The 23,760-nt window shown below is 44.3% G+C and overlaps 1 protein-coding gene across 1 annotated transcript in view; it reads right to left on the reverse strand.

The window, feature by feature from the left end:
• Positions 1-23,760, reverse strand: part of PLPP4 (phospholipid phosphatase 4) — a 361,311-nt gene that overhangs the window by 114,532 nt on the left and 223,019 nt on the right. Inside the window, exon 5 of the mRNA XM_073596234.1 lies at positions 13,734-13,858. Within this exon, the coding sequence (XP_073452335.1) occupies positions 13,734-13,858 (125 nt within the window). The remainder of the gene's footprint in view (positions 1-13,733; positions 13,859-23,760) is intronic.

Genomic DNA, 23,760 nt, shown 5'->3' on the forward strand with positions numbered 1-23,760 from the left:
ATGGGCTGAAGTAGGATCAAAGTCGGACCAAAGTAGTGCAGGGACTACTTTGAAGTCGGCACGACTTGAATTTGTACTAATATGAATTGTTGTCATTGGAAATCATGGGGAACGACTTGTCATGCGACTTTGCAGTCCCAAGTCGTAGGACAAGTCATATAAGTGTGAAACAGGACTTAGGCTGGATTCACACATATGCGAATTGGATTACAATGAATTTGCATGACAGGCAAGTGTGACCGGCTCTCAATGAAGCCAGTTCACACATGTCCGGGTGGCTGCAGTCTGGATTGACAAAGGGTCCGGTGTGTGTTTGGGTCCGGTTCAGGGGCGAATTCAGCAGAAATTCGTACTTGAATCGCACTTGAACCGGTGAACAGACACGCACCAGACCCCAGACACAAAACCCACGGCTGCACATGTGTGAACCCGGCATTAAACTGAAAGTTCAACTGAGCTTCAGTTGGATGGGTCATTCTTGGAACACCCACCATGCATCACAATTCTAGAACTATCAGGTACACTCAGTCATGAGTGGGAACTAGCAGTGTGGCGGCAGAAGACAAATGACAGGAAGGAGAACTGTGCTTTTATATGTTTTACAAATCATAGAGGTAAACAACTGGTGAAACAGGCATGTCTGCAGTTAGTACAAAACAGACAAGCAGTATGAGACTAGGAACCTCTCAAGGATGTAGGCAAAAGTCTGTATTTGTAATAAACAGTCACTTGGGTAAAAGTCATATTTTATCTTAATGAATGCCTGAAAAAATAATGAAAGATGGAATTAAGTTCTAGCTTAATTCTTCTATGACATTTACTTTTGATTTCTTTTTAACAGCTTGTATTTCTTTTTAGTTCTGGATAACGAAGCCCCTTCATCAACCCCAGTATTCCCTCACACCTGACTAGACAGCTGAAAGATTAAAAGTTTCAGCATGTATGACGTTTAGTAAATCATCTTCTATAGGTTTAGATTTTTCACGCGGAATTCTAGCTGTGCAAAAGGATAAGCTATCTGATCCAATCAACTACACCTGCGAGGTCTAGTTCAGAGTGAATGTCATATCATTTGGTAAAGTTTACGTTTATAACCTCAATGCAACATAGGCTTTCAATATGTATATACGGTTAGATGGTACTGGATGTAATACAAATTCTTTAGCTGCTTGCTGACCTGTACTCCCTTTACATTACAGCCTGGATTTACTACAGTGGTAGATGCAAGGTATAGGCAGATGTGAGAGTATGTTAATAGAGCAGGGGCATTTGGCATCATAAAAACATGGCACTTGCATCTGGATGCAAAGAGTTTCTCAATAATGAGAAGATGTTTTAAGACCTTCATTTTCCATCAACATTAAAGAAAAGGTATCTACAGCTTTGTATAGGCATTATTGGCACTTGATGCTGTTGTACTCAAAGGTTTACACACCCCTGGAGAATTGGTAATATACAATACATTTTTCTTTTTGGGAGATTTTGCTGAGACCACTGTCACCTTTTATCTAAAGCACTTGTTTTTACTGCTTCAAAACGTGAGTGTATTTCTTCTGTTTTATATATTAAATTTCTCCATACGGAATTACGCTATATGCCTTCCTTCTTCTTTTAATAGTGGGGCTGATTGCCCAATTCAACTGATCCCACTTACATCCATCTGGAGATCATACTCGGATTGCGAACCTGATATCCCCTGGGTTTATTATACCACAAAGCCTGATTGACTCACTAGGTGTATACCTATTTGAGTTCAATCCCTCCGGTGAGCATTCTGGTGTTTCTGGTGGTGGATTTACTATCAAACCTCATGTACATATATGAAGTTGAATGACTGTCAACATACCTTATGCACACATATGAAGTTGATGATTGTCACCATATCGTATTCACTCATATGAAATTGAAGATTGTCACTGATCTTTTTTGGACACTGCACTTTGAAGTTTTTTGCCCTTTTTCCTTTATAGACATTTTGTGTTTTATTGGAGGACTCTCTGATTCACTGTGCACATTATTCAGTTTATTCATTCTGTTTAGTTATAGTTATATGATTGTTTAGCGCTGCACATTTTACCTATCTGTTTTTTTTTTTTTTAATGCAACTTTATCTATTGCTGTTCTGACTGCTATATTTTTTGTTTTTTGGACAGCGCGGTATATGTGCATTTATAATTTACTGCGCTGATAAGTATGTACCATTTTAAAAGAAAGCATGAGTGAACATGGCACATTTCTTTTATTTCTTAAGGGATTCACATTCAACTGTAGGTCATAACAAAATGGCACATAAAAGAAAACATAGCAACAAGCAAACAAATTAAATGACCCCTGTTCAAAAGTTTGCATACCCATAGTTTTTAATACTGTGTATTGCCCCCTTTATTATCAATGACAGCGTAAGTCTCTCATAATAGTTGTCTATGAGGCCCCAAATTCTTTCAGTTGGTATGGCTGCTCATTCATTTTGTCCAAATGCCTCAAGGTTATGCAGTCTTAGGTTGTCTTGCATGAACAGCATGTTTGAGATCTCCCCAAAGTGGCTCAATGATATTAAGGTCATGCGGGTGACCCTAAAGCAGTTCAAATTAGGTTTTTCTATATTTCCAGTATATGTTTGTTGTTTACAGCTTACATTAACCACTTCAGCCCCGGAAGGATTTGCCCCTTAACCACTTCAGCCCCGGAAGGATTTACCCCCTTCCTGACCAGAGCACTTTTTACAAATTGGCACTGCGTCGCTTTAACTGCTAATTGCGCGGTCATGCAATGCTGTAACCAAACAAAATTTGCGTCCTTTTCTTCCCACAAATAGAGCTTTCTTTTGATGGTATTTGATCACCTCTGCCGTTTTTATTTTTTGCGCTATACACGGAAAAAGACCGAAAATTTTGAAAAAAAATGATATTTTCTACTTTTTGTTCTAAAAAAAATCCAATAAACTCAATTTTAGTCATACATTTAGGCCAAAATGTATTTGGCCACATGTCTTTGGTAAAAAAAATGTCAATAAGTGTATATTTATTGGTTTGCGCAAAAGTTATAGCGCCTACAATCTAGGGTACATTTTCTGGAATTTACACAGCCTTTAATTTATGACTGCCTATGTCGTTTCTTGAGGTGCTAAAATGGCAGGGCAGTACAAAACCCCCACAAATGACCCCATTTTGGAAAGTAGACACCCCAAGGAAATTGCTGAGAGGCATGTTGAGCCCATTGAATATTCATTTTTTTTGTCCCAAGTGATTGAATAATGACAAAAAAAAAAAAAAAATTACAAAAAGTTGTCACTAAATGATATATTGCTCACACAGGCCATGGGCATATGTGGAATTGCACCCCAAAATACATTTAGCTGCTTCTCCTGAGTATGGGGATACCACATGTGTGGGACTTTTTGGGAGCCTAGCCGCATACGGGGCCCCGAAAACCAATCACTGCCTTCAGGATTTCTAAGGGCGTACATTTTTGATTTTACTCCTCACTACCTATCACAGTTTTGAAGGCCATAAAATGCCCAGATGGCACAAACCCCCCCAAATGACCCCATTTTGGAAAGTAGACACCCCAAGCTATTTGCTGAGAGGCATGTTGAGTCCATGGAATATTTTATATTTTGACACAAGTTGCGGGAATGTGACAATTTATTTTTTTTTTTTTTTGCACAAAGTTGTCACTAAATGATATATTGCTCACACAGGTCATGGGCATATGTGGAATTGCACCCCAAAATACATTCTGCTGCTTCTCCTGAGTATGGGGATACCACATGTGTGGGACTTTTTAGGAGCCTAGCCGCGTACGGGACCCCGAAAACCAATCACCGCCTTCAGGATTTCTAAGGGTGTACATTTTTGATTTCACTCTTCACTGCCTATCACAGTTTCGGAGGTCATGGAATGCCCAGGTGGCACAAACCCCCCCCAAATGACCCCATTTTGGAAAGTAGACACCCCAAGCTATTTGCTGAGAGGCATGGTGAGTATTTTGCAGCTCTCATTTGTTTTTGAAAATGAAGAAAGACAAAAAAAAAAATTTTTTTTTTCTTTTTTTAATTTTCAAAACTTTGTGACAAAAAGTGAGGTCTGCAAAATACTCACTATACCTCTCATCAAATAGCTTGGGGTGTCTACTTTCCAAAATGGGGTCATTTGGGGGGGGTTTGTGCCACCTGGGCATTCCATGGCCTCCGAGACTGTGATAGGCAGTGAAGAGTGAAATCAAAAATTTACGCCCTTAGAAAGCCTGAAGGCGGTGCTTGGTTTTCGGGGTCCCATACGCGGCTAGGCTCCCAAAAAGTCCCACACATGTGGTATCCCCGTACTCAGGAGAAGCAACAGAATGTATTTTGGGGTGTAATTTCACATATTCCCATGGCATGTTTGAGCAATATATCATTTAGTGACAACTTTGTGCAAAAAAAAAAAAAAAAAAAAAAAATTTGTCTCTTTCCCGCAACTTGTGTCACAATATAAAATATTCCATGGACTCGACATGCCTCTCAGCAAATAGCTTGGGGTGTCTACTTTCCAAAATGGGGTCATTTGGGGGGGGGGTTTGAACTGTCCTGGCATTTTATGCACAACATTTAGAAGCTTATGTCACACATCACCCACTCTTCTAACCACTTGAAGACAAAGCCCTTTCTGACACTTTTTGATTACATGAAAAAATTATTTTTTTTTGCAAGAAAATTACTTTGAACCCCCACACATTATATATTTTTTTAAAGCAAATGCCCTACAGATTAAAATGGTGGGTGTTTAATTTTTTTTTTTCACACAGTATTTGCGCAGCGATTTTTCAAACGCATTTTTTGGGGAAAAAACACACTTTTTTACATTTTAATGCACTAAAACACACTATATTGCCCAAATGTTTGATGAAATAAAAAAGATGATCTTAGGCCGAGTACATGGATACCAAACATGACATGCTTTACAATTGCGCACAAACGTGCAGTGGCAACAAAATAAATACATTTTTAAAAGCCTTTAAAAGCCTTTACAGGTTACCACTTTAGATTTACAGAGGAGGTCTACTGCTAAAATTACTGCCCTCGATCTGACCGTCGCGGTGATACCTCACATGCATGGTGCAATTGCTGTTTACATTTGACGCCAGACCGACGCTTGCGTTCGCCTTAGCGCGAGAGCAGGGGGGACAGGGGTGCTTTTTTTTTTTTTTTTTTTTTTTTTTTATTATTTTTTTGCTTTTTTATCTTATTTTAAAACTGTTCCTTTCATTTTTTTTTTTTTTTAATCATTTTTACTGTTATCTCAGGGAATGTAAATATCCCCTATGATAGCAATAGGTAGTGACAGGTACTCTTTTTTGAAAAAATTGGGGTCTATTAGACCCTAGATTTCTCCTCTGCCCTCAAAGCATCTGACCACACCAAGATCGGTGTGATAAAATGCTTCCCCAATTTCCCAATGGCGCTATTTACATCCGGCGAAATCTAAGTCATAAAATGCTCGTAGCTTCCGGTTTCTTAGGCCATAGAGATGTTTGGAGCCACTCTCGTCTCTGATCAGCTCTATGGTCAGCTGGCTGAATCACCGGCTGCATTCTCAGGTTCCCTGTTGAGACAGGAGAGCCAGAGAAAAACACGGAAGACGATGGGGGGGGGGGGGGGGCATTCTCTCTGCTTGTAAAAGCAGTCTAGAGGCTAATTAGCCGCTAGGATTGCTTTTACATGAAAGCCGACCGCTGGCTGAAAAGAATGATACCAAGATGATACCTAAACCTGCAAGCATCATTCTGGTATAACCACTCAAAGTCGTGAATGGCGTACCTGAAGACAAAAATATGGCTAACAATAAAGCACAGTAAACGGTAAAGTATAAAAAACTGCATACCTGAAAAGCAAACATGATAAAACATAATAACAATAAAACATTGCAGAATAGAATACAGTAAAAAAGAGCAGAACAATAGAGAGAATAGAGAGAGAGAGAATAGAGAGAGAACAATAAAACGACAACTATTATTTTTTATTTTATATTTTTGTTTGTGTTTTTTTTTTTTACACTTTTTTTGTAACTGTACCTTTTGTAACTGTAACCGGTTCCAGGTTCGGGTCTCTCAAAATGCAATGGCATCTTGGGAGACCCTGTGAAAGTGTGTCCTAGTCTGTGCAATGCTGTACCCTACGCTAATACTCAGCTAGTGAATGGTAGCGTTCAAAACATTCACCAATGCAAAGACCAGGATTGTCAGGACAGGAGGGACAATAATAGCGGGTGTCACGCCTATATCCGCGCTTACTGCAGACACGACATCTTTTTTGGGGGGTTCGCTGGGTAGGGGTACTCGGGAGGACATAAAAATGCCTCTCATGCAGCCGACTGCATTTGGTTGGGGATGTGAATGGGGGAAGTATGGGCGCTGCAGAAGTGGTGGGTTCCCAATTAGGATTGGCGAATGCAGCAGGAAGGGCACTATGGGCACGACGGGCCTGTGTTTGTCTTCTTGGTGGCAGCGGGACACTACTTGTGCTTGCCACCTCACCAGCTTGAACTGCACTTATGGGACTCGCCACGTCACCAAGTGTTACTGCAGTGCTGGTTTGACTACGACCGGGGTGTACTAGGCCGCTGGCGCTTGCCAGTTCACCAAAACGCTACCAAAAAAACTGTTAACGATCGCAGGGATCAGGCCTGACTCTGCGAACGCTGCAGTTATGCGTTTAGTGTTTTGTAAGTGACAGTGATCGATCGATACTGCACTTGGGTGGGCTGGGCGGAGGGACAAAACGCAGGTGCTAGCAGGTATCTGGGCTGATCCCACTAACACTGCGTTTTTGGGAACCCTAAACTGCTGGGGATGCTAGTATAGATCTGATCGGATCAGATATTGATCAGTTCAGATACTATACCACTAAGGGAGGTGTATGCTGCGTGCGTGGGTGTTAGCGCTACTGGCACTAACCTGACGCTGCCTGGGGCTGGTGCTTGCCAGTTCACCAAAACGCTACCAAAAAAACTGTTAGCGATCACAGGGATCAGGCCTGACTCTGCGAACGCTGCAGTTATGCGTTTAGTGTTTTGTAAGTGACCGTGATCGATCGATACTGCACTTGGGTGGGCTGGGCCGAGCCGGGCGGAGGGGCAAAACGCAGGTGCTAGCAGGTATCTGGGCTGATCCCGCTAACACTGTGTTTTTGGGAACCCTAAACTGCTGGGGACGCTAGTATAGATCTGATCGGATCAGATATTGATCCGTACAGATACTATACCACTAAGGGAGGCGTATGCTGCGTGCGTGGGTGTTAGCAGTACTGGCGCTAATCTGACGCTGCCTGGGGCGACGCATATCACCGCCGGGCGATCAGGGGGCTAAATCTTTATTCGGTAATAAACGGCGGGTGCCCTGACACTATAAAAAATAAACAAACTAACCAGCGTCACACGTAACGGTTATACAGTGATCAGTGGTGAAAGGGTTAACTAGGGGGCAATCAAGGGGTTAAAACATTTATTAGGTAGTATATGGGGGTCCCTGTCGCTATAAAACACTGACGGCGAACCTAAATATTTACCTCACTAACTAGCGTCACCAGCGACACTAATACAGCGATCAGAAAAATGATCGCTTAGCGACACTGGTGACGGGGGGTGATCAAGGGGTTAAAACTTTATTAGGGGGGGTTAGGGGGGTACCCTAGACCTACAGGGGGCCTAACACTCACTGCCCTGACACTAACTGTCACAAACTGACACCAATACAGTAATCAGAAAAAAAAAAAAAAAAAAAACCTGCTGGTGTCAGTTTGTGACAGGGGGGGGGGTGATTGGGGGGGGATCGGGGGGCGATCGGGGGGGGGATCGGGGTGATTAGTGTGCCTGGCATGTTCTACTGTGTGTGTGTGTGTTGTGCACTCACATTTCAGTCTTCTCTCCTCGGCCCGGAACGGAAAATACCGAGCCGAGGAGAGATGACATCATTTCCTCTGCCTCTGTGTACAATACAGAGGCAGGGAAATGATCCCATTGGCTGGGAGCGATCGCGAGGGGGGGGCCACGAATGGATGGCCTCCCCCTCACCTCCGATCGCCGGGGGACATTTGCCGACCGCCGCAGGCACCGGGGGGGGGTCCGATCGGACCCCCCACCCGCGGGCAGGCAAGGACGTACATGTAAGTCCTTTTGCCTGCCTGTGCCATTCTGCCGACGTATATAGTCGTGCGGCGGTCGGCAAGTGGTTAATGACCAGGCCATTTTTTGCAACAAAATTGACATCCTTTTTTTCCCACAAATAGAGCTTTTTTTGGTGGTATTTGATCACCTCTGTGGTTTTTATTTTTTGCGCTAGAAACAAACAATGAGCGACAATTTTGAAAATAAACAATTTTTTTTAAGCTTTTTGCTACAATACATATCCAAAATATATATAAAAAACTAATTTATTCATCAGTTTAGGCAGATATATATTCTTCTACATATCTTTGGTAAAAAAAAAATTGCAATAGGCGTATATCGATTGGTTTGTTTGGTTTGCACAAAACTTTTAAGTTACATAGTTAGTAAGGTTGAATAAAGACACCAGTCCATCCATTTCAACTTGAGTGAGTGTGGGTGCGTGTCTACAATCATCCCTATTTTTATTCAAGGTACCCAGTTAAACTATTAGATAAGCACCTGAATGACCACAACATACAGGGATATACAATGCAATACTGACACATAATCACACACATAGGTTGGACTTGATGGACTTGTGTCTTTTTTCAACCTCACCTACTATGTAACTATGTAACTATATATAGCCCCACCAATTCACGCAGCACTCCACACATACATCGTACACCCACATCGGTCCCTACCCTCAAAGAGCCCACAATCCAAGGTCCACAACTCACATTCATACACTAGGGCCAATTTTGAACAGAAGCCAATTAACCTACCAGCATGTCTTTGGAGTGTGGGAGGAAACCAGAGTACCCAGAAGAAACCCACACAGGCACAGGGAGAACATGCAAACTCCAGGCAGGTAGTGTCGTGGTTGGGATTTGAACCAGTGACCCTTTTTCCTGCTAGGCGAGAGTGCTACCCACTACACCACTGTGCTGCCCTTATGAACAGTCTACAAACTATGGGAGAGAGGGGGTCAGACAAATCTGACCCCAAATGACACTTTTTGGTGACCAGTGACATTATTACATTGATCAGTGCTATAAAAATGCACTGATAAATGTAACACTGGCAGGGAAAGGGTTAACAGTAGGGGGTGATCAAGGTCTTAACTGTGTCCCCTGGGTGTGTTTTAACTGTAGGGGGGATGGGCTGGCAGGGACATGGCAGAGATCACTGTGAACAGTAGATCTCTGTCATGTCTGCTGTCAGAACTGGGGTCCGCTTGCTTACACTGACAGATCCCTGTTCTGCCTCTGTACTAGGTGATTGCGGGTCGCCGGTGGACATCGACTCTGCCTGACCCACGGGCATGCTCCTACAGCATGCGCAAGTGCACGCCTGCCCGCTATCTAGGCTGGTGCGAGCCGCCATACAGCTACGGCGATTTGCGCAGGAGAGCCGACCTGCCGCTATATAACGACGGCGGCTGGTCGGCAAGTGGTTAAATTAAAATGTGTTATGGTCACTGCTACCCAGATGTTCTTTTATATGAACATTAGTAATAAGCTCTGCAGGGTTTGAGGTTACCAGGTCCAGCAGAGCATCATTCTTAGTCGGGGCCTCTTTAACCACTTCCCGACCGAGGCACGCCAATGTACGTCAGCAGAATGGCATGGCTGGGCAAATGGGCATACCTGTAAGTCCCATTTGAATTTCCCGCCGTGCCAATGAGTGAGTCGGGTCGCGGGTCTCGCTGACTTGATCGCCAATGATACGGGGAGAAAAAGCACTTACATAGACTGCAATGACAGTCTATGTAAGTGCTTTTTCTCCCTGTATCATTTCCCCATCATCTCTGCCTGTCACTTTATACTTGGATGTACAATATGTTTTATATTTGCATATTTATGTTATCATTGTTTCTATTCAAATGTAGAATACTGGTTTTCTTGTCTAAACTTTACCCCTGAAGAAGGAGAACCACATGTTTACTCCAAAATGCGTTGGGTACAAGAAATATTAGCTTGCTATATGTATTCTATGACAACACTGGAATGTTCACTTTAATGTGTTTTTTTTATTAAATGTTTTGTATTTTTCATATTCAAATAAATATTTTTTTCATATTAGAATATTATCTATTATCTCTGTGCCTTAAAAGTCCACCAGCAGGGGATCTTGTTTTATTTCTTGTAAATACTGGATGTGGCACAACCATATGCCCAATCATAGCCGACTTAGCTCTGCCTCTGCAAACATAGCACTTTTGGTTGTGACCATATAGCTGAATTTTGGTCTTGTCACTCCAGATTAATGTGCCAGAAGCTGCAAGGCGTTGCCGGGCATATTGTAACCAGGCTTTTTTGTGGCATTAGTGCAGTAAAGTCTTCTTTCTGGCAGCTCGACCATGCAGCTCATTTTTGTTCAAGTATCATCATATTGTGCTCCCTGAAACAACGACACCGTCTTTTTAGAGAGAAGCCTGTATTGGTCCTGAGGTTACCTGAAGGTTTTTCTTTATATCGCAAACAATTGTGGCTGCAATCTTTCTTGGTCTACCTGACTTTGGCTTGGTATCAAGAGTTTCCCCCAATTTTCCACTTCTTAACCACTTGCCCTCCAGAACGTTTTACCCCCTTCATGGCCAGGCCATCTTTTTCTATTCGGCACTGCGCTACTTTAACTGACAATTGTGCGGTCATGCAACACTGTACACAAATAAAATGTATACATTTTTTTTCACACGAATAGAGCTTTCTTTTGGTGGTATATGATGACCATTGGGTTTTTTATTTCTTGTGCTGTAAACGAAAAAAGACCAAACATTTTGAAAAAATCGAATTTCTTCATAAATTTAGGCCAAAGTGTATTTTGCTACATGTCTTTGGTAAAAAAAAATCCTCAAAAAAGTGTATATTATTTGGTTTGTGTTAGGGATGCACCGATACCGATACTGGTATCGGTATCAGCGCCGGTACTCGCAAAAATGCTCCGATACTGGAAAACGATACCAGAAGTGATGTCCCTTGGAACAGACCGCCTCCACCTCCCCTCCGGACAGTGCCATCCCCGCCTCCTCTTCCCAGTGGCATCACTAGGTACAGAGCACTGGATCCGGGCTCTCCCTGGCTGGATGCAGGGGGGCTCTGTATGAAGACACTGTACGGGTGGTATCCTGTTGTACTGAGCAGCGGGGCTCTCTCCCTCCTCCATGTGCTGTCTGGTCAGCTCCTCTCCCGCGAGAGACTACTGTCTCCTGTACCATGCCTGCAGTCTCTGACTGTCTCCTGTACTATGCCTGCAGTCTCTGACTGTCTCCTGTACCATGCCTGCAGTCTCTGACTGTCTCCTGTACCATGCCTGCAGTCTCTGACTGTCTCCTGTACTATGCCTGCAGTCTTTGACTGTCTCCTGTACCATGCCTGCAGTCTCTGACTGTCTCCTGTACTATGCCTGCAGTCTTTGACTGTCTCCTGTACCATGCCTGCAGTCTCTGACTGTCTCCTGTACTATGCCTGCAGTCTTTGGCTGTCTCCTGTACCATGCCTGCAGTCTCTGACTGTCTCCTGTACCATGCCTGCAGTCTCTGACTGTCTCCTGTACTATGCCTGCAGTCTTTGACTGTCTCCTGTACCATGCCTGCAGTCTCTGGCTGTCTCCTGTACCATGTCTGCAGTCTCTGACTGTCTCCTGTACCATGCCTGCAGTCTCTGGCTTTCGCCTGTACCATGCCTGCAGTCTCTGGCTGTCTCCTGTACCATGCCTGCAGTCTCTGACTATATCCTGTACTATGCCTGCAGTCTCTGGCTGTCTCCTGTACCATGCCTGCAGTCTCTGGCTGTCTCCTGTACCATGCCTGCAGTCTCTGACAGTCTTCTGTATCATGCCTGCAGTCTCTGACTGTCTCTTGCACCATGTCTGCAGTCTCTGACTTTCTCCTATACCATGCCTGCAGTCTCTGGCTGTCATCTGTACCATGCCTGCAGTCTCTGGCTGTCTCCTGTACCATGCTTGCAGTCCCTGGTTGTCTCCTGTACCATGCCTGGAGTCTCTGATGGTCTTCTGTACCATGCCTGCAGTCCCTGACTGTCTCCTGTACCATGCCTGCAGTCTCTGGCTGTCTCCTGTACCATGTCTGCAGTCCCTGGTTGTCTCCTGTACCATGCCTGCAGTCTCTGATGGTCTTCTGTACCATGCCTGCAGTCCCTGACTGTCTCCTGTACCATGCCTGCAGTCCTTGACTGTCTCCTGTACCATGCCTGCAGTCTCTGACTGTCTCCTGTACCATGCCTGCAGTCCCTGACTGTCTCCTGTACCATGCCTGCAGTCTCTGACGGTCTTCTGTACCATGCCTGCAGTCTCTGACTATATCCTGTACTATGCCTGCAGTCTCTGGCTGTCTCCTGTACCATGCCTGCAGTCTCTGGCTGTCTCCTGTACCATGCCTGCAGTCCCTGACTATCTCCTGTACCATGCCTGCAGTCTCTGATGGTCTTCTGTACCATGCCTGCAGTCTCTGACAGTCTCCTGCACCATGTCTGCAGTCTCTGACTTTCTCCTATACCATGCCTGCAGTCTCTGGCTGTCGCCTGTACCATGCCTGCAGTCTCTGGCTGTCTCCTGTACCATGCCTGCAGTCTCTGACTATATCCTGTACTATGCCTGCAGTCTCTGGCTGTCTCCTGTACCATGCCTGCAGTCCCTGGCTGCATCCTGTACCATGCATGCAGTCCCTGACTGTCTCCTGTACCATGCCTGCAGTCTTTGGCTGTCTCCTGTACCATGCCTGCAGTCTCTGACTGTCTCCTGTACCATGCCTGCAGTCTCTGACTATATCCTGTACTATGCCTGCAGTCTCTGGATGTCTCCTGTACCATGCCTGCAGTCCCTGGCTGTCTCCTGTACCATGCCTGCAGTCCTTGACGGTCTCCTGTACCATGCCTGCGGTCTCTAATGGTCTCCAGCACCATGTCTTAAGTCACTTCTGCCTGTGCCTCCTCCTTCCCTCTACCAGCTGTCACCTCTGCCCCCATGTCTCCCAATAACCTTCCTATCCCCATCCTCTTCCTCTCAGCGATCCCAGCCTTTTCCATCCCAACTCTCCCACCCCACAATCCCTATTTCACCCCACCCTCAACTACCTTGCCCCCACTTACCCCTCCCCTCCCACCGTACCATCACCCAACTCCTGAACAACAACCCCCCCCCCCCCCCCCCAGTATCTTGCCTGCTCAGTGCAATCATGTGAGAGCTAACAAACTCATTGACTATTTATACACAGACACTAATTGTAATTTAATAAATCCACAGATGTGGGATATTAATCTGTTATTGCCATTTTAACCTGTGTGTGTCACCTTGTGTATCTGTACCAAGGCCAAATCATTGCAGGGTATGTAAACTTTGATAAGGGCCATTTTGGTGATTTCTGTTATGATTATTAATTACAAAGGGGCCAAACAACTACATGATAATAAATGACTTCATATAATGACTAGCCTTAAATAAAAGACAGTTTTTGGCATCGTCAGTCATATTTTCAATATCAGTGCCAACATTTCACGATTTCTGGCAGGGTATGCAAACTTTTGAGCATTACTGTACATAGTAAAGGACAGCATGTCATAGACAGATGTAAAAGCCATATATACTCACAGGATGAATGGATACTTGGGAAGCTTTTCCTGCCCTCTGACACAAGGCTGGCGTCTCCAGTGCAATGCATCTCTTCATTTGACACCCCATCCGGAAAACAGCGGTAAAAGAAATCAGGACGTGGTCTAAAATTGAAAATAAGGTAATATTTTTAAATTGTTGCTGTTCTCTTCAGGGACGGGATTGTTGAGATGAAGGTTGATGGTTGTTATGACTAAGGCTGAGCTTAGACGTGCAGCAGCCCTTGTCTCCACTCTGAAAAGTGATTTGCGATGGATGGCTTGTTAGAGGCTTTTGACAGATGGGGAAGAGGTGATATGTCAGCCCCTCACTGCCTGTTTTTACCCTGTAAATGCCGCACCACCATGCCTTGTGGTGAAGATAAATGAATGAAAGAAAGGAAAAGAGGAGATTAACCGCTTGCCTGTACGTGACCGCCTCTTCTGGGTTGGATTAGACACAACAGGAGCCAATCAGTTTCCTCTGTATAGCAGAGTAAAACTTTCAGAAAAAAAAGCAAGTAAAATGTGTAGCAAGGTCCTGGCCTTTCAGAGGCCTAATGGTGAGTGTCCCTAAAGTCAGGGAGAGCTGACAGCCTTCTCTGTAGAGTGGGTTACAAGGCATGGTGGGTGTAATACAAGCTGAAGTGATGGCTGCCAGACACTTTTTGAATGCAAAACATTTATTGCCTCTTAAACAAGAACTGTGGGAGAGAGGGTTAGGGCCAGGACACCCTTTAGTAGACTGCTCTGATACTGGCTCCTGCTTACTCACAGTGGTCTCCGGCAACAAGATGGATGGTCCCTTAGTAGCGACAGCTTACCCCTCTACCCCTGACCACAACTGGTTTCCCCGACCGGCTGAACCGTTTACTCTCGGTTGGACTGCTTCTCCTGCTTCTGGATAGGCCCCCAAGCAGCCTAGCAGCCAGATGTCCCCGGGGTAGGCCTCAGGCCTCCGGGCTGCAGCAGCATAGCACACGTCCATCCAGACAGCTGTCCAGGTGGCTTAGAAGCCCAATCACCTGACTCCACCCAAATAAATAGGCTCTAACAGCAGGCCAAGGGGCTAAAGAAACCCCCGCCAATTGGCTGAGACACTCCATCCATTCATAACCTGACCTTGCTAAGCCCTTGTCTATCTAATGTCACCAGACTTACGCCACCTAGCGACAGAAGAGAGAACCAGAGAGGAATCAGTGGATCTTCTAACAATTAACCAGGATAACTACCGCCTGGCAAACTAAATTTACTAGCAACCCTGCCTAAACACCAGGGTGCTACAAATGTAAGCAGCATTTTTAAATATTTTTTTATGCTATGTGAATGAGAACATGTACCAAATATAAAGTAGGTGTTATCCCAATTTGGCTGAAAAGATGGAAATACACTTTAAGGCAGCTCTCAATGCTAGATATTTCAGGTCATTTGGTGCTATGAAGTATGTGCCAGTCTGATCACCACCTCTGCCCTTCTTGTCTTCTTTTTACTTTATACCAGTCACATCTGTTATGTTCCATGATACAATCCATTTATGATCACATCTTTATTCTTCGCTCTATTTAATTCCCTTCTTATAAAAAATGTGCCCTTTTCAAATAATCACAGGGAACTATAACCCGAAATACTAAAAAAACGGTAGTACCATGCCATAATTCTTTGTCTTACAAATTGACAGGAATCAAGTAGACCAGGAAATGTTTTTTTATGAGTTTCTAGGAAAATCAATGAAGAATAATGAACACATTATAAGGAGATGTTGGCAGATTTTCATACATACATTTATTACACACCGATAAGCACACTACTCCCACTTCCAGAAAATTATTTTTTAATGATATGAGAAATGGAAGGTTAGTGCCTGATTCACTTCAGCAGAAGACGTAAAAATTCTGTGCTGGAATTTAAAGGAAATAGAGCAGGTTACAGGGGCACACAACTAAAAACACTGCTGCAAAGTCAAGCCATAATATGTTGGTTGTCAATTGGTAGTATGTGCCAGCTATAAAATAGGTGCGATAATTAGTAGCCCTACTGAGTTTTTAATTTGCAGGCCATGAGCCAACTCACAGGGTTTCAGGCTAAGTAGCCACTGGCCAAAATTAAATTGCTTTTTCCATTTCTCACAATCCAATACTTTTTTTTTCAAGCGAGTTTCAGCAATAGTCATGAGATATTATTTTATTTTATGTTTATGTGGGAATACATTTTAAATGTGAAATGCAGTTTTTGCATGCAAGACATAATTTGATGAACTGACAGTTAGCAAAAGTAAGCCATTGCATTGCAGGTTGCTTTCAAAACATTTTTAAGCATACTGGGCTTTTTTTTTAAAGAAAAAGCCCAGTACTACCTTCAGTATGTTAGCTGCCCCTTTCTAACAGCAAAGGCATAGGACACTGTGGGGTTGATTTACTAAAAGCAAATAGACTGTGCACTTTTGCAAGTGCAGTTGCTCCAGAGCTTAGTAAATGAGGTAAAGCTTCACTTTACAAAGAATATTCAATCACATGTAAGGGAAATAAAAAAGAAAACTGCATTTTCCTTGCACATTATTGGATAATGGAAGTCAGCAGAGCTTCACCTCATTTGCTAAGCTCTGGACCAGCTGCATTTAGCAAGAGTGCACAGTGTATTTGCCTTTAGTAAATCAACCCCTGTATGAACAGATAGATGAAGGATTGTGGGGGTTATTTACGAAAGGCACATCCACTTTGCACTACAAGTGCAAACTACAAGTGCAAAGTGCTCTTGAAATTGCACTGAAAGTGCACTTGGAAGTGCAGTCGCTGAAGATCCAAGGGGGACATGCAAGGAAAATAAAAAACAGCATTTTAGCTTGCACATGATTGGATGATAAAATCAGCAGAGCTTCCCCTCATTTCAGATCTACCCCTCAGATTTACAGCGAGTGCACTTTCATTGCAATTTCAAGTGCACTTTGCACTTGTAGTTTACACTTGTAGTGCAAAGTGGATTTGCCTTTCGTAAATAACCCCCTATGTGACTCATCAGTTGGCTGTGTGTCTTGAGTACATCGAAATAGCAGCAGATCTTTACAGAACTTTACAGCATAGCAGTAAAACAATACAGAAATGTTTTTTTTAAAATAATTTATGGAAGGGTTAGGACCTCACTCAGGTTTTAATTGCTGTGTGTCCCCATTTTATAGATTCACACTTTTTTCTAGTGACTGTTATCACTGGGACAGAAAGTGATTGAAAAGAAACCACAAAGTAATGGAAAACTTCCATTGGGGATCAGGTAACAACTGTCTAAAAACAGACTTTCCTTCACTTTAAAGAGAACTCCTTTTACTTTTTGTTTTGTCTCCCTTAGAGCCTATTCACACACATTATGCCATGTGTTAACGTGCATTGTGTTAAGGCAGCCCAATAATTTGAATAGGCTGGCTAACGCACCAGAAAAGGTACATGTAGCATTTTTGGCAGCTCACCATACCACAACACATGTTAAGCCTCGTACAAACGATCGGATTTTCGTCCGGGAATTGTGTGATGACAGACTGTTTGCCTAAAATCTGACCGTTAGTACGCGCCATCAGACAATTGCTGGCCAACTTTCCACTAACAAATGTTGGATGTCAGGCTAGTAAATTTTCGGAGGACAACTGTCTGTTGTCAGATTTTCCTATCGTGTGTACACAAGTCCGTCACACAAAAGTCCAAAGTACAAACATGCATGCACAGAATCAATGCTCACCAAAAACGACATTAGCAGAAGGTGCCCAAAGGGTGGTGCTCAAGAGCTGAAATTCCTTGTAGTACGTCACTACGTTCGTGTTCGTTGGCAGACAATTGTGTGCCGTTGGTATGCAAGACAAGTTCCTGGCAGATGCCCTTCGGACAAAAGTCTGATGCTTTGTCTGCGGAAAATCCAATCGTGTGTACGAGGCTTTAGTTTGCTGCTAAATATGCTTAACCTCCCTGGCGGTATTCCCGAGTGTGTCTCGGGGTTAATTTTCAGTACCAATAGCGGTAACCCCAAGCCACGTGCTTGGGATTGCATTACAGTATCCAGGTAGAGTTACTTACCTTATCCCTAGGATCCTGCGATGTCCTCCCGCTGTATCCCCTGCCAGATCCTCCGCCCGATGCATCAATGTTCTGGGCTCCGTTCCCTGCGAGCATCGGAGCCTGGCGGCAAATTAAAAAAAGTACAAAAAATATAACACACACAAAACATTGTAATCTGTAGATTACAATACTGTATCAAATCATTTCACCTCAGTTTTGTCCCTAGTGGTTTATCCAGTGCCCTGGAAACGTCCCCGACATCCAAAAAGCGTCCCTCTACGTCAAAAGCGATTTTAGACCAGCTAGAAAACAGCGATAGTAAATTAGAATCACTTTCAGAATTGAGCAATAGTGATTTGTGGGGAAATTCTTCATCACTGAAAGTGACAGCGACAATTTTGCGACTGAGTTCAGTGATGTGCGAACTTGATGCTCTATTGACTGTGGTATGGATCATGCAGCACTGAGATCAGTTGCAGAATTGTATCTGTCGTCACTTTCAGTGTCTGATGACGAATTTCCCCACAAGTCACTATCTCTCAATTCTGCAAGTGATTCTATTTCACTATCGCTGTTTTTTAGCTGGTCTAAAATAGCTTTTGACAAATAGGGACGCTTTCCATTGTCCTGATTGTGACGTTGGCCTTTGTGCAGTCCCATGTTTCAAAATTCTTCATACCCAGGATGTGTACTAAACCAATATGCAGTGTCTAGTATTACAGTGACTAGTAATATTGCACCCCCGTTTGGACAAATTTCAGTGTTTTTGATTTGATTACACTTTTGTTGCCAGCGGTTTAGACATTAATGGCTGTGTGTTGAGTTATTTTGAGAGGGCAGCAAATTTACACTGTTATACAGGCTGTACACTCACTACTTTACATTGTAGAAAAGTGTAATTTCTTCAATGTTGTCAAATGAAAAGATATAATGAAATATTTACAAAACTGTGAGGGGTGTACTCACTTTTGTGAGATACTGTGTGTGTGTATATGTAGGTAAATTTAGTAAATTGCTTGTTAAGGGAGTTAGATTTGCCTCTGTTCCAGCTTGGCTGACGTTGCATGTGTTTCCACACTGAGCCGGTGGGTGTCGCTGTTACCACTGGCTAGTGTTGGAAAGGCAACGTGTCGAAGCGTATGGGTGCTCCTCTGTCCCGGAGACAACTCGGTGGAGGTGGTCCTCCGAGTTGCATTCTGGGAGAGGGTATTTATGGGACAGATGCCAATTTTTGGGGTTCGTTTTACAGCCACCTGCTGGCCCTCCTGGCCGACAGGTATGCGTTAGAGTGCTACCTCGTGGTCCTCCGTTCCGGAGGCCCGTGCTGCTGCGGTGCGTGGGTGGGCCCAGGGGCATGTCTGGGGAGGCGTCGTCCGGGATTTGTTGACCATCAATTCTCGCAACCCAGAGAGGTGTTTCACCTGGAGTTTACGGTGAAAGCTGGACTTTGTCATTTTTTCAGGAAGAGAAGAGGTTAAGAGTTGCAGGACTTTATTTCTGAGTGCGTAGGCGGCGGGCGCCAGTGGGAGCCCGGGAGCTACGTGATCAGAAGAACAAGTGGGAGGAGCCTACCCTACTTGATACCGCGTGGGACGCGTGTATGTGTTTGGCACCAGAGAAGAAGAGAGGCCTCGTGATCGTGCTGAGAAGATCAGAGTGTGGCCATGTCTTTTTCAGCGATGCAGTCAATTATGGGACCGAGAATGTTCCCTGCGGGCACCGCGTTGAATACTGTGCTGACCGGAACCCTGCTTACAGATATCGTCTGAAGCCGCAGGGGAGGTTTGTTCTGTATACCTCAGGAGATATTGAGGGACTGGGCATGATTTGCCATAAATGTGAAGGCCTGCCGTACATCTCCGTCCATTTGGCCGATGTCCGCAATGTGGAGAGTATTTGTTTGTGGTGGAGCAACCTACCATGTCGCCCCGTGCTTATCGGATGGATTGGGCAACAGGTATCGCCACAGTAGAAGCTGCTATTACTACGAAGAGAGAGCGGCAAGCTGTCACTTTGCCTGTTGTTGCCGAGAATGTTCCGGAGAGAGACACTGCTGTTGCCGTCTCATCAGTGGACATTGCTTTGAATTCTGAGTCCACCACACCTGTCTCTGTTGTACCTGCACAGAGGAAGGTGGGATATGTAAAGGCTTCCCGCGGCCGTGGCCGAGGCCAACCCCCGAGGTTACCCGAACCGGATCCAGAAAAGTCCACGACAGGAACGGGTAAGCAGCTGATGGGGAATGTATCTGGGACTGTAAATAAATATCTGCCAGCGTAAGAGTTGGGAGATTTGGAAATAGAATCCATGCCGGATCTTTCCGGCGATGATGACTTGTTTGGAACTATGTCACAAGAACTGTTATGGTCACAAGGCGAGGATGTCGCCTCTGCTATGACGTTCCCTGAATGGACAGCCCTGAGTTCTGGTAAGACATCACCCTGTGTGGAGCCACACAGCACAGTAAATGAGACTTTGTCGAAAGTTGTTGATTTATTACAGACACCGGCTGGGTCTATGGTGAGCAAATCATTGGATTCCTGTGTGCCTCCTGGCATGGAAAAGAACAGATCTTTACCCAAGCTTGCACGTTTGCAGAGAATGTTAAACAAGCGTGTAGCTACAGAGTATGGCTTGGAGTTTCCCTATGTCCCTCAGGATGTAATGCAAGTGATTGAAGTTAACTGGGAACTTTGGTACAGTGAAGCTGTTTGGGACTACTTGTCTGTGCCTAAGCCTTTCCGAAAGACTGGATGTTCTGTTAAAATGGATGAACGTTTTAGTGGATGTTTTATGCACTGGAACTTCGATCTGCACATCTATGCTGACAAAGTGGTCATCTGCAGGCCCGGAAAAGATGACGTTGTATATTTCATTACCACAGTGGATAAACTGGGAAAGACACTGACCTTGCCAGATTCACGGTTCTATTGGTAACTATGGACAACAGAACTTTGAAGTTAGTTAGTTAGTTAGTTAGTGTCAATATAAAGAGATCTTCATGGTCAAGGTCTGGATATTCATCTCAGTGTTTTGAATCCAAGGACTTCTTTTTTGCTAGCAGGATTTCTTTCATGTAAAAAAAAAAAATTTGTACAGCGATGGGCTGATAAAGATTATTTTTGATAATAGATTATGGGAAGAGAGTCTCATTTTTAAATGTACAGTATATATGTGTGTGTTTAACATGTTTTCCTTTTCAGGAACCATTTGATCTCCTATCAAGCTGTGAGGCTTTTCAGCTAGATAGATAGTGAGGTTGTGTACAGTCATAGGATGGTTTTGTTTACGGACGTGAACATATTGTTTTATAGATGTTAATCTCATAATGTCTTTCCACTGTCTTTCCTTCTTCTCTATCTAATCCAAGTTTTTAAGCTCAAATACCTACTCCCAGGCTTGGGAGTTACTATTATTATTTTTGGACACACGTTGCGGACAACGTCTTTTGTAGTGGGGGGGAGTATGTAGCGCTGGTAGATTTATGATCTACCAACTGATAGGTAAATTTAGTAAATTGCTCGTTAGGGGAGTTAGATTTGCCTCTGTTTCAGCTTGGCTGACGTTGCGTTTGTTTCCACACTGAGCCGGTGGGTATCGCTGTTACCACTGGCTAGTGTTGGAAAGGCAACGTGTCGAAGCGTATGGGTGCTCCTCTGTCCAGGAGACAACTCGGTGGAGGTGGTCCTCCGAGTTGCATTCTGGGAGAGGGTATTTATGGGACAGACGCCATGTTTGCTGCGGCGCGTGGGTGGGCCAGGGGCATGTCTGGGGCCTACCACAGCAGCCGAGGAATGGTCCTGAGCTGTCTGTCCAGAGTGAAGAGGCTGGACAGCCGGGAGGATCCCAGGGGAGGACCCGTCATGGAGGGATCACGCAGAGTGCCGGTCTGGAGAGGGGCCTGGTGACTCGGTTGGAGGACATATCCTACAGTAGTTTTACAGCATAGTACTGCCGGGTTGGCTTAGAAGTCCAAGTACTGTGTCTGACATTCACCGCAAAGTTTAATACATCCTGTGGCAGAGGATTGTACGGATTCATTTCAAGCAAGTCTGTGGCAGAGACTTTTGTTCGTGCTACGTACTGGTTGCTAGGCTAGTGAGAGAGGCCTATCCAGACGAGCAAAGATTGTGTCCCACAAGGGGATTGCATCCGATTACAATATTCAACTTGAAAGGACGTTCTCAAGAATCCTAAAGAAAGGTATTTGAGCTTCCCTGTAGCTTCCCTCCTGCCTCTTTCCTGCTACTTCCTTCGTTATTTGGTTCAATAAAGCATTGAAAACGTACTTAAGTCTTGGTGCATCTATCGTCCAGAGGTAGGCTCAGCGGAACCCTAGACCCGGTAGACATTGTAGCACTCACGAGTGAGTAGAGTCCATGTCAGTTATGCTGTTTAAGGACTTGTTGGCCCACTTTTATTAAAAAAGAAAGAAATACTATTAGTACTATTAAAGTAAAAAGTAAAGTATTATTAAACACCTGACGAATGTCGACCTATCAGACAACCCTGCGGCATGCTTGCTGCACCTCATCATGTGACCCAATAAAAAATACAAGGCCTCTCTTACCATTCAGCTTCTAAATGTAGCCAAGGCATGCATTCCTTTGTGTTGGAGGTCTGTGCCCCCGCCCTGGAGGTGAACTCAGGGAAATGGCAGATCTTAAAGCTACTACCCTCTATTGTTTTCATGGATGCCTATTTAAAGGAGGTCTCACAACATGGCTGATTTTTCCGGGGACTGTTACGAGGCTTTGGGTGAGAGAACTTGCTTTTCTGGTTCTTAATGTCTCTCTCTGGGTTTTTTCTCGTTCCTTTCATTTTCTTTCTCCTGCTTTGGGCTTATGCACTTGTCTCTTTCTTCTGTGTGTGTGCTTCAATTCCCTTTTCTCCTTCCATTCCTTCCCATTCCCCTCCCCTCTTCTGTTGTTCTCCCTTTCTGTTTTTGCACATTTAGCTTGGAAACTTCTCCTTCGCAATTTCTTTGCTGTTATTATGTACCTGATCATGTCTAGTAGACCTTGCTCCCTTATTAGGTTATACTGGCCACTGAGGGATCTCTCCTGACCCTGGTATTCCTCAATTATATCCCACAGGGTTGTATTAATTAGTTAGGGCATTTCTATATAGGCTGGGAACTTTGCAGATATCTGCCGCGGCGCCCTCTCAGTTACATTTATATCTGCCCGACTTGGAACTTTTCATATTATGTATGCTCAGATTTGTTGAGTTGCCTTTGTAGTTCTGATGATGTTTATGTTACTAGCATACTTATGTCATCATGCCTTGCATTACCCCTGCCTTGGTTTGAATAATGCAACTTTTGGTTAAATAAAGGAATTACAAAAAGAAAAAAGAGAAAAAAAGAAATGTCCAGCAAAACAAACAGTTGACCACGCAGGTGTTTCCACCATCAACACAGTAAAGTCAGATTCAGCCTCCTGGCTCTCTTTAGCAGCACCGCTGCTCAGACTCTGTGCCTCTGTCCTCCTGACCTTGTAACACAGCATCCCAGTATTCCTGTGCAAATGATGTACCTCTGTCAGCTCTTTTCCCCATAGCTTCCCTTCTGCTCAGGCCCTTAGGCTTGGGCCCTCTGTCTGTTCTATCACAGACTGCACCGTGCAGACATGCACACACTTGTGACTGTTCCCTTGCACCCACATGGACTCCTCAGGGCGGGGGAGCCCAAAACCATAGTCATGCGCCTACAAAAAGCACCACACACATGCACAATCAGTGTGCTGGTTATTCCCAAACTCTGGTCCCAGGGTTGAAGATTTCATTCAATCCAGATCACTACAAAATCTCCAGGCTTCAGGTCCCTAACCAAATTTTACCAACCACCAAGGAAACCGAATAACAGTTTCCTCCAAATTAAATAAGAATCTTGGAGCCCCTCAAGCTGCCTGGTTGAGAATCCTGGGTGACATACACCATGACAGGGAACCACACTGTCACATAATATTATATTTACATATATATATATAT

Source organism: Aquarana catesbeiana, linkage group LG08 (genome assembly GCF_042186555.1).
Source record: "Aquarana catesbeiana isolate 2022-GZ linkage group LG08, ASM4218655v1, whole genome shotgun sequence".
Taxonomy (NCBI): domain Eukaryota; kingdom Metazoa; phylum Chordata; class Amphibia; order Anura; family Ranidae; genus Aquarana; species Aquarana catesbeiana.